We start from the raw sequence: 21042 nt of genomic DNA, 5'->3' as shown, positions 1-21042 counted from the left end.
CCTGGTGGTCCAGTGGTTAAGAATCTGCCTTCCAGTGCAGGGGACAAGGTTTGAATAGTTACAGAACTAAGATCCCACATGTCTCATGGCTACTGAACCAGCGCCACTCAACTTGAGAGTCCCCATGCCACAACTAAGACCCGCACAGCCAAAAATAAATATATAATTAAATAAGTTAATTTAAAAATATTAGCAGGGAAATAAGCATTGTTAAAAAAAATTGACACAGTTGTCTCAGGGAGGAGTGAACTCATTATAAATCCCATCTGTAAATAAATTACTTCAATAGCATGACAGCAAATGCTGAAGAAAAGTTGAGTGCTGACTGAAACCATTCAAAATAAAAAGCCTACTAATTATGAAGACGATTCCAGTTTTTTCTGTTCCATCTAAATCCACTTGGAAAATATATAAAGGGACTAAAGTCAATACAAGCTTATGTGGTGACTGAAAATCTTCCAAAGGACTGACGCTTGAGAAGGAGTCTGAAATTCGAACGTTAGGTGGGCGGTCGGTTCCGAGGCGCTGAGGGTCAGAGCTTCTGCGGCGGGCGTTGCTAGGCCCAGGCCACCACAAAGCCTCCTTGGGGGCGGGGCCTCTTGACGTCACAGAGACGCCCCGCCCCTTACGTCGTACAGTAGGGAGGCCAGAAGGTTTCTGGCGGTGCCGGCGCCATTTTGCCGGAGCCTGCGACCGAGTGGGAGTGGAGTGGGGCGGCCGTTGTTGCCGACTCTTTCCTCCTCCCCACGGTCCAGTCAGCGGGTTGATTAGGCCATCGGCCCTCAAGCCGAGACTTGTCTCTTATTTAGTTCTGGGGAGCGCCTGGCCGACATGAGTGATGTAGAGGAGAACAACTTCGAGGGCAGAGTGAGTACAAAGCCGCGGGAGCCGTCTTCGGCGGCGGCCCCGATGCTCGGGGTTTCACGGGGACGAGCGCGGTCGGGCGGGGTTGCGGGGAGTCCTGCGGGGGCCCGCTGGGAGCAGCCTCTGGAGCCATCGAGGTCGCTTCTTCACATCCCAAGATGGCTTCTGGGTTACACTCTTGCCCCAAAACCACGGATCACCCCCCTTCCCCCCTGTTTTGGAGACTGACTGATAGCCGGACTCCTGGGTCCGATTCCCACCCCCCGCGGGGCACCCTGCCTTCTCCCCACCCCGAGGCTTCCTTATCGCTGTTCCAAGGTGTGGGTCCCCGTCGCGGTGGGGCGGGAGGAGACGGCAGGGAGTTCCCCCCCGGCCGGCTAGTGGTAGGTGCTTCCTGCGGTGGCGTTTCTGGCGACCCCGAGCATCGTAGAGGGTCTCGGGGTCGAAAGTGCGCGGGGCTGCTGTCCGGGCGGGGAGAAGCTGGCGCGGGACTAGCTGGGGCCTGTGTCTCCTTGGCTCTCTATTGCAGTGAGCGGCCGCGTCTCTGTTGGAACCGGCGGCGTTGCGTCTATAAAGGCGAAAGCCTTGAGTTTGAAGGTGGGACGAGCCTAATGAAGTGGTTAGTCAACGACCGCACCGACCCTTAAGCGTTCTTAAGACGAGAGCTGTGAGGGGAAAACTACGCAAGGAGCCCTTCTCCTTTAATGTCCCTTCTGCTTTCTTTTCACTTCAAAATGAATGTGGAAATGCTATAACGCCTTATTTTTCTAATTCCTTAATGTTGGGCTTTTTTTTTTCTTTCTTTCTTTCTTTCTCAACTTCCAATGCTTTTCCTCCTATGACCTTTAAACACTCACCACTCCTTTACAGGTTTTTACGGTAAAAAACAAAAAGGACTCTTCTGTCTTAATCTTACATAACTGAACAAATTTCATTGCTCAGTATTTTTACAATAGTTTGTGCTATTCTCTTAACTCAAAAAGGTTACCTGAAAGTTCCAGCCCCTCTCTCTCCCATTTCTCTTCTCGACCCTACCTCCAGCAAAGAGGGCTCGAAGTTTTTCATTATTTTGGGTGTGATGAATGTAAACATCACAAAGATACCTTATCCTCAGCTTAAAGATACTAGGACGTTTAGCAGTGATTGGGTTATATTTCGGAAGTTACCCTCGTAGTGGAAATTGATGGAAGTGAGTTAGTGTAAAACCCTGTAAAGAAAACAGTCCCCAGGCAGCATTTTCTGGCTCCTGTGTTGGCATTCTGGTCACTAAGGGAAACACATCAAAAACACTTTAGGTGTGTGCTGGAGGGAATGAGTTTTGTCTTTTTTTAGACGCTCATAAGCATCTGGAAACAGACAGTTAAACCAGAAGAAGGTCGATTTAGACTTTTGTTCTTTTTTGAGATTAAGACAAAAAAGCTATCTTGAATGCCTTTAAGATTGGTTTTCTCTGTTAAAATCTGAAGCCTGTAGATAATCAATGAATTACCTGCTCATTTTTTAGGGGGAGGTATTGATGGTTCCAACAAAACTTTTTTTAAAAAATTAATACTTGGTAATAGGTAGTCGTAAGCTGCTTCTTGTTTAGAAAATGTCAGCTAATAATGGGAAGAAATTTTACTGTCCGTTAACTTAAGTACAATTTTGGGCAGTTAATGTTTGTTTTGGTTTGTGGGGAATTGAAGAGAACTACTTTGGGGACCTTATTTTCCTTTGAGGTCTTACCTTTTTTGGGGGGGTCATCAAATTGAGAAATTTGGCGAGTTCTAGGTAATTGTTACCTTACCCAGCTAAGAAAGTAATATATGTAAGATTCCTACCCAGTTTTAAGCTAAAATGCATGTAGGCATTGTCTATATGTTTTAATAGGAAATGGGATTTTTACCTTTTCCTCCTCTTTTAGTGTTCATGGTCATAGGAAATACTTTTTCACATCTGATACCTAAGTGAATGAACTCAGTACGTTCACCAGTTACCTTCTGTTTTTTTTGGGTTTTTTGGTAGGTTGAGGTAATTGTTTTTGTTCATAAGTAGAAGAAGAATTAGAAGAGTGGGAGACAGTTTTCTGATGATGTACTTAAAGCAGTTTCATATTCAGCAGTGCTTTTAGTTTTTAAACTGTAGTGCCCTTGGCTTTATAAAATTGTGTTATCTTTGTACGTAAATGTAATAACGTTTTAGAGAGTCTCAGAAAAGGATTTTTAAATGGTGTTTCTGAAATATTTTAAGTAGTTGTTATACTTCGAACTTTTTGATTAAGACAAAATATCAGTAGGTCAGTGTTCAGATTTCGTTTCATTTATGTAAGGAATAAACAACATATGTTAACCATATCTTATTGAAAAGATACTTAAAATTAGAGAGTGACTCTATGGAAACTTTGAAACATATGAAAGAAACAGAATTGATACTAATAGTTCCTACTTTTATAGCATTTTACAATCTCCCCCCTCACCATCTTTGACATATTTTCTAATTTACAGTGGCTGGAGAACTCTTACCGTTTTAGAAATTAAAAACTGATACCCAAAAGACAATGCAGCCAGGAATCTGAGATTTGCAAGTCCCAATCCATTGCTTATTGCATGCATAAAATATGCTGTGTATATATTTTGATTACTTTTCTTAAAAGAGCACACTCCATGTTAGTGTCTCAGATCTGTTAATGGAGTTTGCTAAAAACAATTACAAGAACTTAATTTTCCATTATAGATAATTACCTCTTGAGTTTTCCTAAAACATAAAAGAGCTTTAGGAAGGAAAATATAATTTGCTGAATTTTTGTTAAAAGTCATCCTAGCAGTTAATCAATCATATTCCCTTCAAAAGTATTAAGCATCTGTTACCTTTTTTGTAAAGACCAGATGTTCTCGAAGGAGAAAATTTGGAGTCTGATTTGTGATAACTAATAGCTCAAATCTCGGTAAAAGTCAGAATATAATCAAGTACTGTGTGATCTGTTCTGTTCAGTCGCTTAGTCGTGTCTGACTCTTTGCGACCCCGTGGACTGTAGTCTACCAGGCTTCTCCATCCATGGGATTCTCCAGGCAAGAATACTGGAGTGGGTTACCATTTCCTTCTCCAGGGGATCTTCCCCACCCAGGGATCGAACCCGGGTCTCCCGCTTTGGAGGCAGACGCGTTAACCTCTGAGCCACCAAGGAAGCCCCAATAAATTCAGAGAATGAAGTTGAATGATTTTGTGAGCCCAGAGGAAAAGTTTTATTTAGTATGTAAAACTTAACACTGCATATTATGGTAAGAGAAATACGAATATTGATTTTAAGAGGGAGACAGTGAGCAGGTTGCTAGACTACATAGGCTTGACTGTGTAGTCAGATAGTGGAGGAGTTTGATTTCTAGATTTAGGAATTTGGACTTAATCCAATATGTGGTAAGGAGCCATTGATAGATTCTTATGAGAGTAACATAATAAAAGGAATTATAGCAAAGAACAGAAAATAGCAGAGGAAGAGCAGCAGGGCACACTTAAAATATTTAAGGAAGGAGCTTATGAAAAATCTTATCTAAACTGGACAGCAGTGGGATGTAAAGAATGAGCAAGAGAATTTCACGGGATCCAGAAGAATAGCGATACTTATTAAAATAAGTCCATTTAAACAGTTTGCTTGGCATGTGCATCAAGTTAACAGAATTTTAAGTGAGACTATCTTTATTTGGAGTTAGGAGTGAGATTGGCACTTGAGCTGACTTTGTTTGCATGTCATCTTCATAAAAATAACAAATAGTTTGCTGTGTACAACTTCAACTAAAATTAGGATTTCAATCTCAAAAAATTTTAGTATCCTTGATAGAAATTAAGGGGAATGGAAATTAATATTTTCTTGTTATTTTACTTATTTCCCTCTACCCCTAATTTTTTTTTAAATGAAACTTAGAAAAACATGGAGTCCAGTTTTTTTAAAAAAAAACAATGGCCCTGAGTTTTTAGTCTGGGTTAAGGATTCTTTATCATGTCTGAGTTTATCTGATATATATAATTCCACGATTGTGTATACTTAGTAGAATTGCTGAAGAGGAAGGATACTACTTATTCTGGCATCCTGTTTTGAGAGCTTGTTCTGGCTTCTTGAGTAGCTGGGATATTTTAAAGAGACCCTAGTATTCCCATTCTTTATATATGAGATGACTAACTGGATAAGAAAAGTGAAGAGCAAAACACAAATTCATCTATCAGTTTAGAATTTAAATTTGTGTTTAAGATATTTTGTTAAAGAATATCAAAAATAGGGGAAAGTTTTTTGTTTTTTCTTATTTGTAACCGGTTTTGTAATAATAAGGGTGATGACTATGCCATTAAAAACCCAGCTTGGCCACTAGTTTCTTTTTAAAAAAAAAACCCTCTTTTTTTTTTTTTAATGAATACAAATAAAATTGAAATCCTGTTTTATAGATAAGAATGTTAGCAGTTTAGGTTTAAATTAAAAAATAAACAATCCAGCTTCTTCAGCAATTTAATTTTACATATCACATCAACCTGTTGCAAAAGAGTAAGGCTTCCGTTCATTTAGTAGAAGTATTATTAAACTTAGGGAATAGTCTGTGTCTCTTGAGTTTAATTTTTTTTTTCTGAAGTAATACGTATCCAATTTTAATACATTTTTGTTCTCCCCATCCATTTATTTAAGCAGAGAATTTGTAAAACTTCAGGAAATGTTTTAACATTCAAATTTTTATATTTGAGATTCTTTTGCTGAAGGGTGCTCATTTGCTCAATCTAAGCAGAAGGTGGGATTTTTAAAAGGAACAGTACAACCAGTAGTACAGTTGATGCCTAACTGTACTTCTACAATTTTGCCATAGTTACTTCTTATAATTTGAACCATTCCTAAAATGAGTATAAAGAGTCTTGGGATCTGAAAGACTATCAAAGGATTTTAATATTTAGAGATAAGAGTCATTTTTTAACATACAGATAAGCTTTGTTTATGGACTTAATTTTGTAGATGAACTGAAGTTATGTCCTTATAGTATAGTGTGTAGTATACAAGTGTAAAAATGGCCTTGAGGAATCAGCATAAGTATTTTAGAGCTTGTAAATACTGTGAAAACCTCTTGATAGCATCAGTGGGTGCTCAGTCATCATGTAACTAACCCTGAGACCCCTCCCCTTTGGGTATAAAAGATATATCCTCAAGCTGAGTGAGTTAATACTTACTATTCACATATCGTAACCAGTTTAGTAGGATAGACGTGAAGGTGAGAAAATGGTAATGATTGGATGGGGAATCAGTAAACACTGTAAAAAGAAAAAAATTAAGAAGGAAATAATGAAGAAAATATGGTTTCCCCTCCTTCCTTTAAGTTACTGCCATAATGTAGTTCTGTATAATCTTTATTGTCTTATGATTTTCACCAAAGTGTGAGAGACTAGGCCTGAACAGTCAGAGGCAGAGGAAAAGTTAAGTTTTTTCCTTGAAACTAAGGCCCTGTAGTCTTACTTACTGAAGATTTGTAAATACTCCGTAACACTGAAAGATGAGAACATAAGTAGGAAATTTTGTAATGGGTTTTTAGTGGTTTGTTTTAATAGAGCTAAACTACTTTAGTCCTTTTAAATTTATTTTCTGTACCTTTGAAGTTGCCACTTACACACTAGCTTTTTGGACAACTGATCATAGTGTATAAGCTGACTGGTTTATGAACCATGTTTAAAGTTTGTACAGAAGGAAATTTCCTGGTGGTCCAGTGGTTAGGAATCCATGTTTCACAGGGATCAAGGGTTTGATCCCTGGTCAGGGAACTAAGATCCCACAAGCCACATGGCATGACCTACATAAATCAAGTTTGTATGAAAGATTTGTAAATTTTAGAGACTATAAAGACATACAAGTTTAGAATATCTATGAGCCTTTGTAAATACAAAAATCACTTTAATCTCACTTAAAATGCAGCATGCTGGACTTTAAAAGAAGGTAAATTTATTTTAAAATAGCTAATATTTTGAGCAGTTGGTATTTTCTTTTTAAGAAATTGCTCTAATACTAGTTATGGATTAAAAAGATTGAAAATATTTCTTCTTAAGCTTACTGCTGCTGCTAAGTCACTTCAGTCGTGTCCGACTCTGTGACCCCATTCTCCAGGCAAGAACACTGGAGTGGGTTGCCATTTTCTTCTCCAATGTGTGAAAGTGAAGTCGCTCAGTCGTGTCCGACCCTTAGCGACCCCACGGACTGCAGCCTACCAGGCTGCTCCATCCATGGGATTTTCTAGGCAGGAGTACTGGAGTGGCTTGCTGTTGCCTTCTCCGCTTTTTAAGCTTAAGGATCTATAAAAGAAACAGCTTAATACGCAAAAGGAAGAAGCAGAACTGCTATAAACTGAAAGACTGAAATACATGAATTGAATAAACACAGACTGTTATCTACAAGTCCTAAAGAATGAAGTTCTTAGTACAGTAAATATGTTATTTGAGTAATTTAAATCCCTCCCACCCCCACCTATAGTTCACCTAAACGTACTAGTATATTTCTGTGAAAATCTCTCAATTTTACAAAGTAGTAGGGAAATATATTTTGAGAATCTGTTTTTAAAACTTAGGCTATATTCATATAGACTTGAACTTCTGTAAACCTGACACTGCTACTTGGCATTTGCCTTGTCATAATATTAGAATGGGTTATAGCGTAACATTTTTATTGGTTTATTTTAATGGGCTTTAAATATTAAGCATACATATGGTTGGAATTTGTTTTCCATCTTCAATATACTAGCTGTATTAAAAGACACTGCAGTTATTTGCTGTAGGATTTGTTCATGTTCTGCAACTACATGTGCGTATTTAATAACCTTTTTCCTGATTAAAAAGTAGTACATGGTTATAATATTTTTACACATAGATAGTTCTTAGATTGAGTACATGGTCATGGTATATTTATATATAGACAATTCTTAGACTGCTTGTATGGGATACACTATAGTAGTTTCTTAGTAATCGTAGTTAGCTCTTTATTTTTGGCTGTGTACTTCAGCTACCACTAGAGGCATCTTGTTAATAAAGAATAGGTTAAAAAAAACACTATTTAAGCAGGTTGTGCTGTGAGAACTTTCTGCCCAGCTCCTGGTTTATAGTAGGTAAGGTAGACTAGAAGCCTACTTAAGATTTATATGATTTGGTTGAGTCATTAATCTGCTCATTTCAAGTAGGCACTGTATTGGTTGGTGGGTCCAGATGCAGGTTACTTAGGAATTTGCAGAACTTCTTGACAGATATAAGAGCAGATTAAATAGTCTCTAATGAAACGGGACAGATAACACCCTTCTCAGTGTTTATTTTTCTCTTTGCAATTTTGATTCCTTTTCCAGATTCTGAATAGTTATATGAATTTCTTTGGGAAAAGTTGATATTACCATTTCATAATGAAGATAGTCAAAGATGGAAAAGAATAAGCTAGCATTTGTCCAGAGAGGGCTTATTATAGTCTAATTTCTAATGCACAGTGAAGAGTAAAAGTTTTTTATGCTCTGTAGTTTTATTTTTTAGTTTAAGTTTACTGACAGTTGTTGATTTACCCTTTTAGCTAGATGTCTCTAAGTTGTTTTTGGAAGTTAAAATGACTGACATCTTTATAAGTTAAAGGGGGAGTTATGAGCACTCTTGGAGAAGGAAATGGCAACCCACTCCAGTGTTCTTGCCTGAAGAATCCCAGGGATGGTGGAGCCTGGTGGGCTGCCATCTATGGGGTCTCAGAGAGTTGGACATGATTGAAGCGACTTAGCAGCAGCAGCATGAGCACTCTTTCGTAACCTTGAATGATTCCATGAAAAAATAGATGCAGTTTGAGGTTTCCCTGGTATAAAAATTGAAGGGTAGGTAACAGAGAAGGTTAGGTATTTGTGACACCTTGGATAATAAAAAGCAAAAGATATTCTGTCATATCTTAGCTTTTGTAACAAACTAAAAGGAAAATTAGACGTTTTCCAGTGGGTTGCTATGCCAGAAATGAGATTTAAAATTTAAATTGTTACTGAGTTACCTTGTTAACGTTATTACCTAAAAAGTGGTTACTTTCAGCACTATTGAATAATTTTCTGCTATTGTTTTTATGATAGAAGTCTTTAATATATAAACTTTTTATTTCTGTCTTAAAAATTAAAGGTTTTAAGAGTATCAGAGCACACAGAACACAAAGTTTTTTGTGTATATAACAAGGGCTGTAGTGATGTTTGTAGATTTATAGCAAGAGATCTGTTTATATAAGGGAAAGTCAAAAGAAAGGGGGGAGTATATTTTTACCTAATGAAATATAGGTAATGAACTGGCCTATGAGACTTCAATTACAAATGAGTGGCCATACTTTTGTTTTTCGTCCTGAATAGGCTGCTTTTACAGTTTCAGTGAATGAAAAAACCTAAATTGCTATGCCTGTTCCAGGCATCTGTCCAGAAATTTAGAAAGTATCTGAGATGTGGTGAAAGGCTTTCTGTAGGTAAATAAATGGACGAGGTGGATGTTGAACAGAAGGGTAGCTATGTATTTCAGTTTGTTTTCATCTGAAAAAAAAATAGGCTTGGCAGCATCAATAGTACAGTTTTTGAAAAATAAGTCTTTGACATTAAGCCAGAAGGAAAACTTCAAGGAAGTTGGGTGATAATCTTAATGACATAAATGAAAATCGGTGGAAAATGGGTTTGTTTTCACTAATAATCAAGGGTTAAGTGGACAGAGAAACCAAACTGTCCATCCTACTTTGTTCATAAGTTCTTCATATGTCTATCAAATTTTTAAAAACAGGCTTCTAATTTTTAAATTATTTGATTTGGAAAGTTTTGATTTATATCCAAGTTTTTAGAAGCCAGTCAGTTTTCTGATAAATGATGTAGTCACTGAAGGGAATATAAGTATGCATAACTATATAAAATATGTAAAAACTATGAAAAAGGTAGGATAAACAATAAAGACCATGATACTAATTTTGTAGTGTACATTATGGTACTTCGTGGATAAAACAGAATTTTTTAAATGGCTCTGTCGCAAAAATATACAACTACTAGGAACTTAAAAAGCCAAAGGGGAAAATTTTTTAATGTTATATTTCTCTCCCCCCCCCCTTTTTTTTTAGTATGCTTGTTTTATTTCAGATTGTATCTTTCTGGTTATAGTCAGAGTGAGCAAAGATAGTGGTCAAACAATCAGGAATTGTTAGTAATTATACTAATTGTGTTTTAATTCTCTGAACCTCAGCATGTGTCCTATAATAGGTGAGTTTAGATAGGTGTGTACAGATATTCCAGCCTGTGATGCTTTGCTTTAACTATATCTTGGTATCTTAACCCGGCTTAGGGAAAGCTTATTTTGAGATCATTGGGAATCTTCAGGTTATAAATTAGTGAAAACTTAAGACATAGGTATGGGGGGGTTACAGTTAATGTTAGAGTTATGCTTGAATTAAGTATTTATATTAAAACTGCTCACATTTAGGAACTAGGATGAAACTTGAAAGGGGAGGAGGGTGAACAGTATGGTAAAAAACATTTAGAGAAATTCAGTAAATTCTCTTTAATTGTTAGAAACTAGAGTTAAAATTGTTTTAATAAACTAGTTATTTGCACTTTACCTGCTGGCTTTTCCATTTGGTAGATAACATTCTGAACTCCAGCAGAGTTTTATAATCCCCACGTGCTTAAATATACTAAATGTTCTTTTTCCATTAAGGTTAATGTTCGTGAAGAAATTGAAGAGTTTTTTCCAAGAATGTGGAAGATAAATCAAGATAAAAGAAGGCTAATGAAAAGTATTAAAGATCAGAAAATTAAAATTGAATGGGGGAAAAAATTGAACAGAAGATTGGTCAGATAGAAGCACTTGAATATTTTTTTAAGGCTATTTTGAATTGTTTTGGGGAAGAATACACGAAGTATGAAAAATGAAAAACTCAATGAAGAATGAAGAGAAGTAGAAAGCAAGAGTGAAGTAGAATTAAAAGAATCTGGAAGAATGAATGGGTCCTAGGTTAAGTAAATGTATGGTTTATGTTCCAGTGTCTGTATGATCAAGTTGTAGATGAATTTGCATGATTACTTAGTTAATAGAGAATTGGTGATCTGGTTCAAGTAGGGAATTATTGAGGACAGTTAGCAGTATTAACAATGGGTTATTAATGAGCTGAAATTTTTTCTGGAGGGTGTTGCCTAACCATTTGTTTTTCAGGAGCAATCAATATAAATAATTACGGTACTTTAAATGTTAGGTGTTAGGCATCTATGTGACCAGTGCCATTTGTAATACTGTCTTCTTTGTTAGGAGTCTCGCTCTCAGTCAAAATCTCCAACGGGAACTCCTGCTCGTGTAAAATCGGAGAGCAGGTCAGGATCTCGTAGTCCATCAAGGGTTTCCAAACACTCTGAATCCCATTCTCGATCAAGATCAAAATCCAGGTAAGTGTTTAAAATAATATGTGAATAATATGTGAGTATGTTTAAAATGCTTTTCTTGGATTTTTCTGTGCAAAGTGGTTTTTACCAAATCCCTCATTTTTGTTGCTTTTTTTTTTTTTTTTCTGGAAATTTCGCTCAAAATCAATCATGAAGTTTGTTTTTAACAATGGAGTTTGGAAATCAATGGTATGTTACAGATATAAAGACTTAGATAAGGTAGAATCATTTGTTAGCTCTATTAATCTAGAGCTGTTACTTGCTATTAATGCAAATTAAATATGTGTTGATTGATTTAAATGTGCTTAGCATTTGAGGGTTATTTGATATTATTTCAGTGATATTTGCACAACAAAAATATATAATTTTCTCCATTGGAGACTTGGCATACAATTTGATGCAGAAAAGGTTGACATATATGTTGCACTGGTTATCAGAATGATTTGAGAAGCTTTTTCAAGTTTCACATTACAGCTACATTCTTTAACTGAAGATTTTGACTCATTAGGTCCAGGGTGGAACTCTGATCCTCTGATCAGATGGAATTGTTGGAAAGTGGTGCTGGAGTGATTCAGAGTTCCAGCCATTTCCCCTGATTATAACAATAACTAGTGAGCCATTGCAGGGTTCACTGTTTCAGAGATCTCAGGTGTGCTGTTGTGGAGAGGTGGGAGGAATAGTTAAAAGCAATCTGGACAGTTATTTTTATTTTGATAAGTCATTGTAATTTCTTGATTAAAAGACATAATTTATGTCTCTGAATAGAGTATGCTTGCAAGGGGACATGAAACAAGACTCAAAGGCTGTACTTTTCTTGTAGTCTACAGTTAGTTCTTTTTCTCTGTTGTATCCAGGATCCAGCCTAGTGCTTGATTTACTAACCACTTTACATATTTAACTGAATCCACATGTGCAGAATTTTGCTCCATAGAATTCGGGTGTGGAAACAAGTGAGCATATTTTCATTTTAGGACTTTTGTGGTTGCTACTCTCAGCCTAGAATATTCTTCCCTCATGATATTCTCAAATCATCACTTGATTCAGTTTTATGCTCCTGTATCACTGGAGAACATTAAATACCAGTGCACACACACTGTTCCCTTACTCCTAATTTTTTTTCGTGATATTTATCCCTATCTGACTTAAGAGAAAGGATAGGCACTCATGTCACTTTTCATTACTTTAGTCCTTCTTCAGTATCTGTTGTCGGGGGGCGGCGCAGGTTTGGTTCTCCTGTGGATACCAAATTCTTATATGCTCATGGGTGCATGCTAAATCATTTCAGTCATGTCTGACTCTTGGCAACACTGTGGACTGTAGCCCACCAGGCTTCTCTGTTTTTGGGATTCTCCAGGCAAGAATAATGGAGTGGGTTGCCATTTCCTCCTCCAGGGGATCTTCCAGACCCAGGAAATGAACCCTTGTCTCTTGAGTCTCCTCTATTAACAGGTGTGTTCTTCACCACTAGCACCACCTGGGAAGTCCCTCTCAGATGCCCAAGTCCCTTATGTAAAATGGCATAGTACAGTCAGCCCTCCATACCTAGGACCAACACATTTAAATGTAACAGTTGGTATTTTATGTAACAACTAGTTTTATTAATATTTTTTATTTTTTAAATTGAAACTATAAATTAACGCTAAGGAAAATAGAAAATACCCTGTTCAGTGTTCCTATATGGACACAAGTTTGTTCTTGTTCTACCCCACCTCCCCATGATTAATTTCTTTTGAATTGTAGGCCATTCGTGTTATTGTTTTCACTCCGACTCAGAATTGTTTGCCAAGGAACCTTTGCTCTTGGTATTCCTAGAACACTTTCCCCCTGCCTACCTAGTAAAATCTCCCAGCTTTATTGTTTAAATTTTCTGGCCCTTTGCATTTATAACATCTATTGAATGCCTCATAGAAGTTATTTTGTATGACTGTCATCACTACTAGTCTTGGTGTTTAAGGATGGATCAGATGAATAGTAATAAGAAATTCCATTTTCTTTGCAGTGAAAAGAATGTGAGTAATTGGAAATAATCAAACAGTAGATGAACTAGGGAATCAGCAGTAGAAAAATTGGTGAGATGCTGTAGAAGGTTTGAAAAAATGAAGACCATTAAACATGAGGACTGTTAGATTAGGTGGGCATTTTAGGTTGTGATGAGTTAATTTAGCAGGTGCTAGATTGCAGCAGGCTAAGGAAAGACTGGAGAGGAAATGATCCTTAACCATTAAGGGAATATAGGACTATACTGAAAAGGTAATAAGAATCAAACAATTTTATTGTGATGGTAGTTGGTTGGTGGTTTGTTTTGTCTTTTTTTTTTTTTTTCCATTTTAAGAGTATGGCATTAAATGCATTCATATTGTTGTACACTCATCACAGCCATCCATCTCCATAATTCTTTTTATCTTGTAAAGCTGAAAGTGCGAGTTAAACAAGGACTCTCATTCTCCTCCCCTTCCAGCCACTGACAAACCACCATCTTTCTGTCTCTATGATTTTGACTGCTCTTAAGTATCTCATCTAAGTGAAATCACAGTATTTGTCTTCTTATAACTGGTTTATTTCACTTGGCATAATGTCCTCAAGGTTTATATCCATGTTGTAGAGTATTAAAGAATTTTCTTTCTAGTGCTAGTTGATATCTTTCTTTTTAAAGAATGTGGAGCCTTAACATGTTTGTAACGTAAGGTGAAGAGAGTTAACTGGAAACAAGGAGGAGATATAGTCTACAAGAGGAAGAATACTTTTTCCTCTAAAAGGATAAACAAGCTGAAAACAAGCAGGGTTATATGTATAGGTCCTTGGAATTGTCAAAAGTTCAGAAAGCTAAAGTAAAACTAATGAATCACTAACAAAATTTGTAAAAATTTACTGTGCACATACCAAAAAGACAGTTTACAAATAGGGAGCACTCAAACCAAACATGGAATGATGCTCAGTGGTATGTTATTATTAATACAAAGCAGTTTATATGGTGAGCAGGTGATGTCTTCAAGTATTTGATAATTAAATTAATGACTAATCTGTTTTTGTCCAGAGAGCCTTCAACTGGTGTCCATTTGTTTTTGATTTTTAACAGTGTTAGCCATTTTGTTCCAGTATTTTTACCTAAATTTATTTCTCTCAAAGGTCGAGGTCAAGGAGGCATTCTCATAGACGTTACACTCGATCCAGATCCCATTCTCACTCTCATAGGAGACGATCTCGAAGTAGGTCATACACACCAGAATACCGGCGTCGAAGGAGCCGAAGTCATTCTCCAATGTCTAACCGGAGAAGACATACAGGCAGCAGGGTATATGGTTTTTAAGTTAATGAAAACTTTTTATGTGTTTCCTGTGTCTTTAGTCATAGAATAAAATCTTGCTTTTGTAAGAACTAGAGTAATGTTGAAAAGTGGTACTCCAGAAACATCCTTGGCTATATGAATATTGTTTATATGCATTCAAGTGTATTTTCTTTTCTTGACTTTGAGTCATTAAAATACATTTGGGGGAAAACATGTTGCAAGAATTGAAATAAAAAGCTAACTTGAAAATATTGAGATTGAAAGTTTTACCATGGGAAGAGGGTAGCAAGGAAATACCAAGCTAACACTTACATTGAGCAATATGCAAAGTTCCTCAGTGCATTAATAAATGCAGTTAACCTTTCCATGAGACAGGTTGCCTTACTGATAAAGAAATTGAGTCTTGGATATATGACATTGAGGTTTGATTGTATTTAATGGTGATGGAGTCTGCTACTATTTAATGGTGTTTTGAAATCTGCACATTAATTTTTCAAATCTGGAAAGAACATCCTTGCTAAAGAGTGAAAATAGAAGAGGGGAGTCTAATCAGCAATTGTAAGTGAAGTCAGGTTGAGTACAGATCTATAAGGGATATGAAACGTTGGAATAAACTAGAAATAGTAAACTAAAGATAAATTCTTAGTATTTGTTCTGAAAATTCCTGGACTAGTGAATTAGGGACATTTTTATTCAGTCTATAACCTGAAGTATATTCTAAAGAAGGCTTGAGTGTACTACTATGAACTGTAAAATATAGCTCATCTGGTTTTTTCCTTTTAATTCTTGTTTCCAAGTGACTTTGTATATTGGGTGAAGTGCCCTAAGCAGACGTATTTCTGTATGTTTGTTTGTTTTTTAATTTGGAACTTAAATAACATCTTTATTCAACAGGCAAATCCTGATCCCAATACTTGTCTAGGAGTGTTTGGCCTCAGTTTATACACAACAGAGAGAGATCTTCGTGAAGTGTTTTCACGATATGGACCGTTGAGTGGTGTCAATGTGGTTTATGACCAGCGAACTGGACGGTCTCGGGGATTTGCTTTTGTTTATTTCGAAAGAATAGATGACTCAAAGGAGGTAACTTTTTGTAAATATTTTTGTCACTTTGAAAAATTTCTTATGTGCATTATTTAGTATTGAGTTACTTTTGAGAGTTGATTAATAAATTTCCAGTTCCATAAACATTATGTGCTCTTAAATTCTCTGACATGATTTAAACTCTGCCTGTTAGTGTTAAAATTGGAATGTTCAGTTTCACTTTCCAGCTAAAATGTGTACAGGCATATCCTGATTAAAATCTGGCCTTGTGAAGTAGTGTATGAGTTAAATGGAAAAGGTGAAGTGTATATTAAGTGTTCTTTTTTGAAAAAGCCTTATTCGTGCTCTAAGCAAATGATTACATTGACTTAAAAAATTGTGTTTCGGTTTAATCTGTTTAATTTTTTTGTGTCTGATTATCTCCCTGTTTATACAGAGCTTTATTTTTTCTATTCTCTTAATATTCATCTATCATTCTGTTCTATAAATGAAAATAATACATGGAAAGAGTTGGTACCTTTTCATTTTTGTTTAGTGCCCTTAATATGCCTAATGATATCCAGTCAATGATCCCAGTCAATGTCAGAGATTTGAAATAGTGTTGTTCTAATGTACTAGGTAATGGATTGTAGAGGAAGCAGTAGACTTGCCTTTAAAAGTTCATGGTGATTGAATTGAAAATTCCATTTTAAGGAATTTTTGAAGCTCATTTGTTAAAGAACGGAAGGTACTGGATTATCTTTTTTGTACCATTTTATATGTGACAGTAGTTGGGTGTAGGTCATTATTGCTCTTTGTATCAGTAGTGTTTGATTACAGTATAAACAGTCATATTAAAAGCATATTGTTAAGTAGTAATAGATGCTATTGACATCTGGTGGTAAAGCAGGGATGATATTAAACATCCTACAATGCACAGGATAGCCACCGACAACACAGAATTAACCGCTGCCAAATGTCAGTGGTAGTGTCATTGAAAAACCTGGATAAGTCTAACAAAATAATGCTCTCAGTTGAAGGCAGTTAGTTATATGATAGACATATTGATAGACACACTAGTGGTTTTTTATTGTTGCATATTTGTGTTTTGTTTTTTCCTGTTCTCAATTAAAGGATAAAGGTGTAAATTTAGAAATACCAGGATATCTGACCTGAAGTAAAAGTGCAGACAATATCACAGTTAAAATTTGTTTAAATATGAAGCTTGTTTGCCCTGCCTTTTGACACCCCTGGTCCTTAGGTTTATTTCTGAATGAGGTAAAATGGAAATGACTGCTTCACTTAGTTCCAAAATGCTTCTTAAAATGTGTTAAAGTGGTTGATTTATTAATGCTTTTATTAGTATTAGTACCAAAGGGCAGAATGATAGGGAATATGAGCACAGGTATAATCTTGGTGGCAGATTAGAAAGTTCCTTTGTATTTGAAGCTCACTAGGTGGCAGTATGTTATTTAAGGAATTGCTTGACGAGTTTAGATTGTACTTTCTGCTCTGAGTTGCTCAGACTGAAGCTAGATTGTGAAGCCTCAGAATTCTGTAGGTTCTGTGGTTGCTGCTTTATAACTTTTAACACAAGCCTGCTTAAGTGTTCTTGTGTACATTGAAAATTCATTATTATTGTCAGGCATATAACAGGAATTAATATGTCAAGTCCTTGCCGTTTTTACTTGAAAGAAATGAGTTTTGAAAGTTTCCCCTTGGTAAATTATGCATGATTTTCTGTGCCTGTTCTCTTACAGGCTATGGAAAGGGCAAATGGAATGGAACTGGATGGTAGAAGAATTCGGGTGGATTATTCTATCACCAAGAGAGCACACACGCCAACACCAGGCATATACATGGGCAGACCAACTCAGTAAGATTCCGAGTTTCCTGAGCTGAATGTTAAGAGTCAGAAAGCCAGCAGAAATGCATGCATATCTTTGGTTAATCAAAAGATAAAACTTTTTTCCCCTGTAATTAGAATTGAGAATCATTTTACTTTTTTATATGTATGTTTGAGCAAGGGGACAAATTAAAACTAGTTGAAGTGCATTCCTAGCTCTTTTCTTGTACTATACAATAGAAAAATTATTAAATGCTAGAAAAATGCAGTATGCTTTTAAATACTTCTCATTCTATTTATGTGACCTTGGAAGCCTCTGTGTATAGGAAAATGATTTTTAATATATTAAAACCAGAGAGTGAAAGAAGGAATATGGGCTTTCATTTAACGTGAAGCCTCTTGGGGGAAAAAAAGGATTTGACAAGGAGAGCCCACCGAAAACTAAAGTGAAAATAATGTCCATATGATTAAGAGTTAGGAAAACAACAAGGAAAAGAGGGCTTAGAATTTAAATTCACTGATAGACATTTGAACACCAGACCTTAACATTTACTGCTGGACTTTAGTATAAAGTAGTTTTCTTTGGTGTTCAGGCTTGGATACTTTTAAATTCTTGAGGTTTATTAACTGCTTTTGAACTGGTCATAGAACATACATCTTAGTACTTTGGTACTTTTTCTCAGCACAGTGCTTTTTTTCACCTTATTGAAAAGGTCTTAGTGATGTGGATAGTGCGTTCTAAGTGCCTTATAATATGTAGAGTTTAGTGAAATTATTCCTGGCTATTTATGTTATAAATACGAAGCAGAGTACCATAGGAGTCAACAGAGTAAGACATTGAAGTAACTGGCGTGAAAGGGTTATTGTTTCTCTTACCTTCTTCCATTTTATTTAACCATCTATTTGTATTAAATGCTAATAGGAAATAATCATTCCTGTTGATGTGGAATTTCGCCTTTTTCTACAGCAGTGGTGGCGGTGGTGGTGGAGGCGGTGGTGGAGGTGGAGGAGGTGGCAGACGTCGAGATTCTTACTATGATCGAGGATATGATCGTGGGTACGACAGATATGAAGACTATGATTACCGGTACAGGTAATGTTGTAACTTATGATTTCTGTTTTGGATTAGATGATAATAGTAGTATTGGCACTTTTAATTTGTTTAATGTGTATTGATAAAAATGAGCGAAATATGGGACTTCCCTGGCAGTCCAGTGGTTGATACTCTGTAGTTGCAATGAAGAGGCATGTGTATTTGTATTGGCCAGTACTCACCTTATATAGTTGGTGCATTGAAAAATTAATAGCTTATCTTAGATCTGCTACTATTTTGAATGATGAAATTTTTGTTTTTATCTGCTTCAGTGTAGTGATTATGTGCTTTTTTAAGTAATCTTTTATTTCCTACAGAAGAAGATCACCTTCTCCTTATTATAGTCGATACAGATCACGATCAAGATCTCGATCCTACAGCCCAAGTATGTATACTTTTGCTTTTGTCACATTAAGAACCTAATTTGTAATTAAGGCTTATTTTAGAAAATTACAGTGTATGGTGACTTTGAATAGTTGGGAAAATATTAGGCAAGTGAAACTGTGAATTGTCATTTGACTTATTTTTTTTTTTTTACTCTTTTTCAGGACGCTATTAATAAGCAGAGTGGTTGCAGTTGAGGACATCTTTTTCTCTTTTTTTAATTCTGGATTTCCCCAAGCTTCTAATCCTTCCTACTCCTCAAAAAGAACCCTTAAAAAATCTTTGGTTTGTTTAGCATCTACACTTCGTCAATTGTATTGCTATTTTCCACCCCTTTTATTATACTCTTAAAGATGTAATTGTCATTTTTGAGTAGTTAAACATCTTGAGTAAAAAAGGAACCTCCCGTGTTATGCTTTGTAAATGATTTTTTTGTTTTTTGCTTTTATGGAAAATTCACTCCTAGCTTATCAAAATGAGGAAAGAAATGATCTTTTTAAAGCTTCTTTTGTGTTAGATATTGTATTAGACATTGTATTAGAGGTCTGCATTTACTACAAACTCCTTTTTTAACTTTCTTTTGGGGAAGTTAGTAGTAGTTCAGTCAGGTCAAGTTTGTCTGGGGTGGCATGGGAACAGTCAAATAGTTGAGTGTAGAAAGTTTGAAGCTATAGAAGAAAATACTTACTTGGTCATTTCTTTTGAAGAACAGAATTTTTGAACCCTAAAAATTACATCGTTTTTTTAATAAATGAAAAGCTTGTGGACTCCTGTAAAACATGTTGTATTTAAAATACATTTGTTGAAACTTAAAAACGTAAAGTGTGATTTTTGTGTTGAATTTATTAATCAGTGAAGGACAGCCCTTATTATTTATTATTTAGAGCAATTCTATTTGGTATTGGGACAATGGTTTAGGCAGGCTGTTTGTATAGAGTTCTTAGAAGTAGTGGGGGGGAGTAGTCTTCTTTCAAATAAAAGTTAATTTCTTTGAAAATGGGACTCTCTCTTTATTGTGGTACAGTGGGGAAATATAACTGGATTAATTTGGATTTCCTTTTTCCTAGTACTTTTGCATACACCTAAATGTATAATCTGTGTCTCTTGTTCAGTCTTGAAAAACCGTTTTCTTTCTTCCCTTTTTTTGTCAACTACCAATATTGATAGTATTCAGTGTTGAAGAAAAGATAAAGAGTATGGTTTATTTCTTCAAGAAGCCCACGTTCTAATGGGAAAACACGCTTAAATGACTAATGAAAGGGGAGGCTGTTTGAATGAAGAGGTGGATGATTTTTCAGGCGACCTTTATAAAAAAGTATAGGAACATGAGCTCCTTTGTTTTCTCCCTCATAGCAGTGGTAATGAAATTAGCTTATTATGATCTGTATGCTAGCTCAGTGAGATCTGTGGAATACAAGTACCTTGGACATCTTTATTAAAAAGTTAACTCTCCACTAAGGGCTATCTTAGACAATAAAGCTCTCTCGTTGGTCCCTGCAGGATTTTTGTTCTTTAAGCCAGTTTATTTAAAGACTGGAAATCATTGCCCTAATGAGAACATTAATTTGTTGACTGTAGGAATACTTTAAAAATTTATGTATCATCAAAAAATTAAAATGTTAGCCAAAATGTGGAAGAGAATTAATAGCCACAGAAAGAGATACTGAACATGATTAAAGACACAGTATGTAGAGAATACAATACCGTGGCAGTCCAGGTATACTCCACTGATTGCTGAGGGCCAAAGTTCAGTCTCTGGTGGAGGAACTAAGATTTCCACAAACCACACAGTGTGGCCAAAAAAAAATTAAACACATACATGCATATTGTAGTAAAGGTGCATGAATGCGTTCTCAGACTTGAGATAATGTGAGATGATACAATGCCCATGTGATCAATTAAGTGAGGTGAATGAAAGGTTACAGTCGACCTGATAATATATGAGAAGGAGGATCATGTGCTCCAGGTGATGCTGGATCATGGATTATGATGATGCTGATGGTTGGAGACCCTAAGAAGGATGAAGCAGGATGGTGCAAGAGTTCATCACTCAGAGTGGCTTACAATTTAAAACTTATGAATTGTTTCTAGAATTTTTAATATTTTTGGATTATTTGGTCAACTTTAGGTAATTAAAACTACAGAAAGTGAC

The 21042-nt window shown here is 36.0% G+C and overlaps 1 protein-coding gene across 5 annotated transcripts; it reads left to right on the top strand.

Moving 5' to 3' along the window:
• Window positions 1-646: 646 nt before the first annotated feature.
• TRA2A (transformer 2 alpha homolog) lies at window positions 647-19706 on the top strand. Of its 5 annotated transcripts, none has more exons than XM_055420582.2 (9): window positions 647-867; window positions 1394-1461; window positions 11128-11261; window positions 14385-14550; window positions 15439-15627; window positions 17328-17443; window positions 18381-18506; window positions 18827-18891; window positions 19055-19706. In XM_055420582.2, coding segments are annotated over exons 1-9 (876 nt in total). In that variant the 5' UTR covers window positions 647-866; the 3' UTR covers window positions 19066-19706. The 5 variants fall into 5 exon arrangements, with proteins under 5 accessions (XP_055276557.1, XP_055276560.1, XP_055276556.1 ...); XM_055420585.2 differs by having other exon boundaries at window positions 648-867; window positions 18384-18506; window positions 18824-18891; XM_055420581.2 differs by having other exon boundaries at window positions 648-867; window positions 18824-18891.
• Window positions 19707-21042: the final 1336 nt, after the last annotated feature.

Source organism: Moschus berezovskii, chromosome 3 (genome assembly GCF_049115385.1).
Source record: "Moschus berezovskii isolate FMDL1 chromosome 3, NW_MosBer_1.0, whole genome shotgun sequence".
In the NCBI taxonomy this organism is placed as follows: Eukaryota; Metazoa; Chordata; class Mammalia; order Artiodactyla; family Moschidae; genus Moschus; species Moschus berezovskii.
The sequence above is the reverse complement of the archived record's forward strand: the minus strand, read 5'-3'. Positions and strand labels throughout refer to the sequence as shown.

Bases quoted from the DNA above. Each gene is read 5' to 3' on its own strand.
- TRA2A (XM_055420581.2), top strand. The intron at 14,551-15,438 runs GTATATGGTTTT...TTTATTCAACAG, and splicing joins GAAGACATACAGGCAGCAGG to GCAAATCCTGATCCCAATAC. The intron at 18,507-18,823 runs GTAATGTTGTAA...TATTTCCTACAG, and splicing joins GACTATGATTACCGGTACAG to AAGAAGATCACCTTCTCCTT.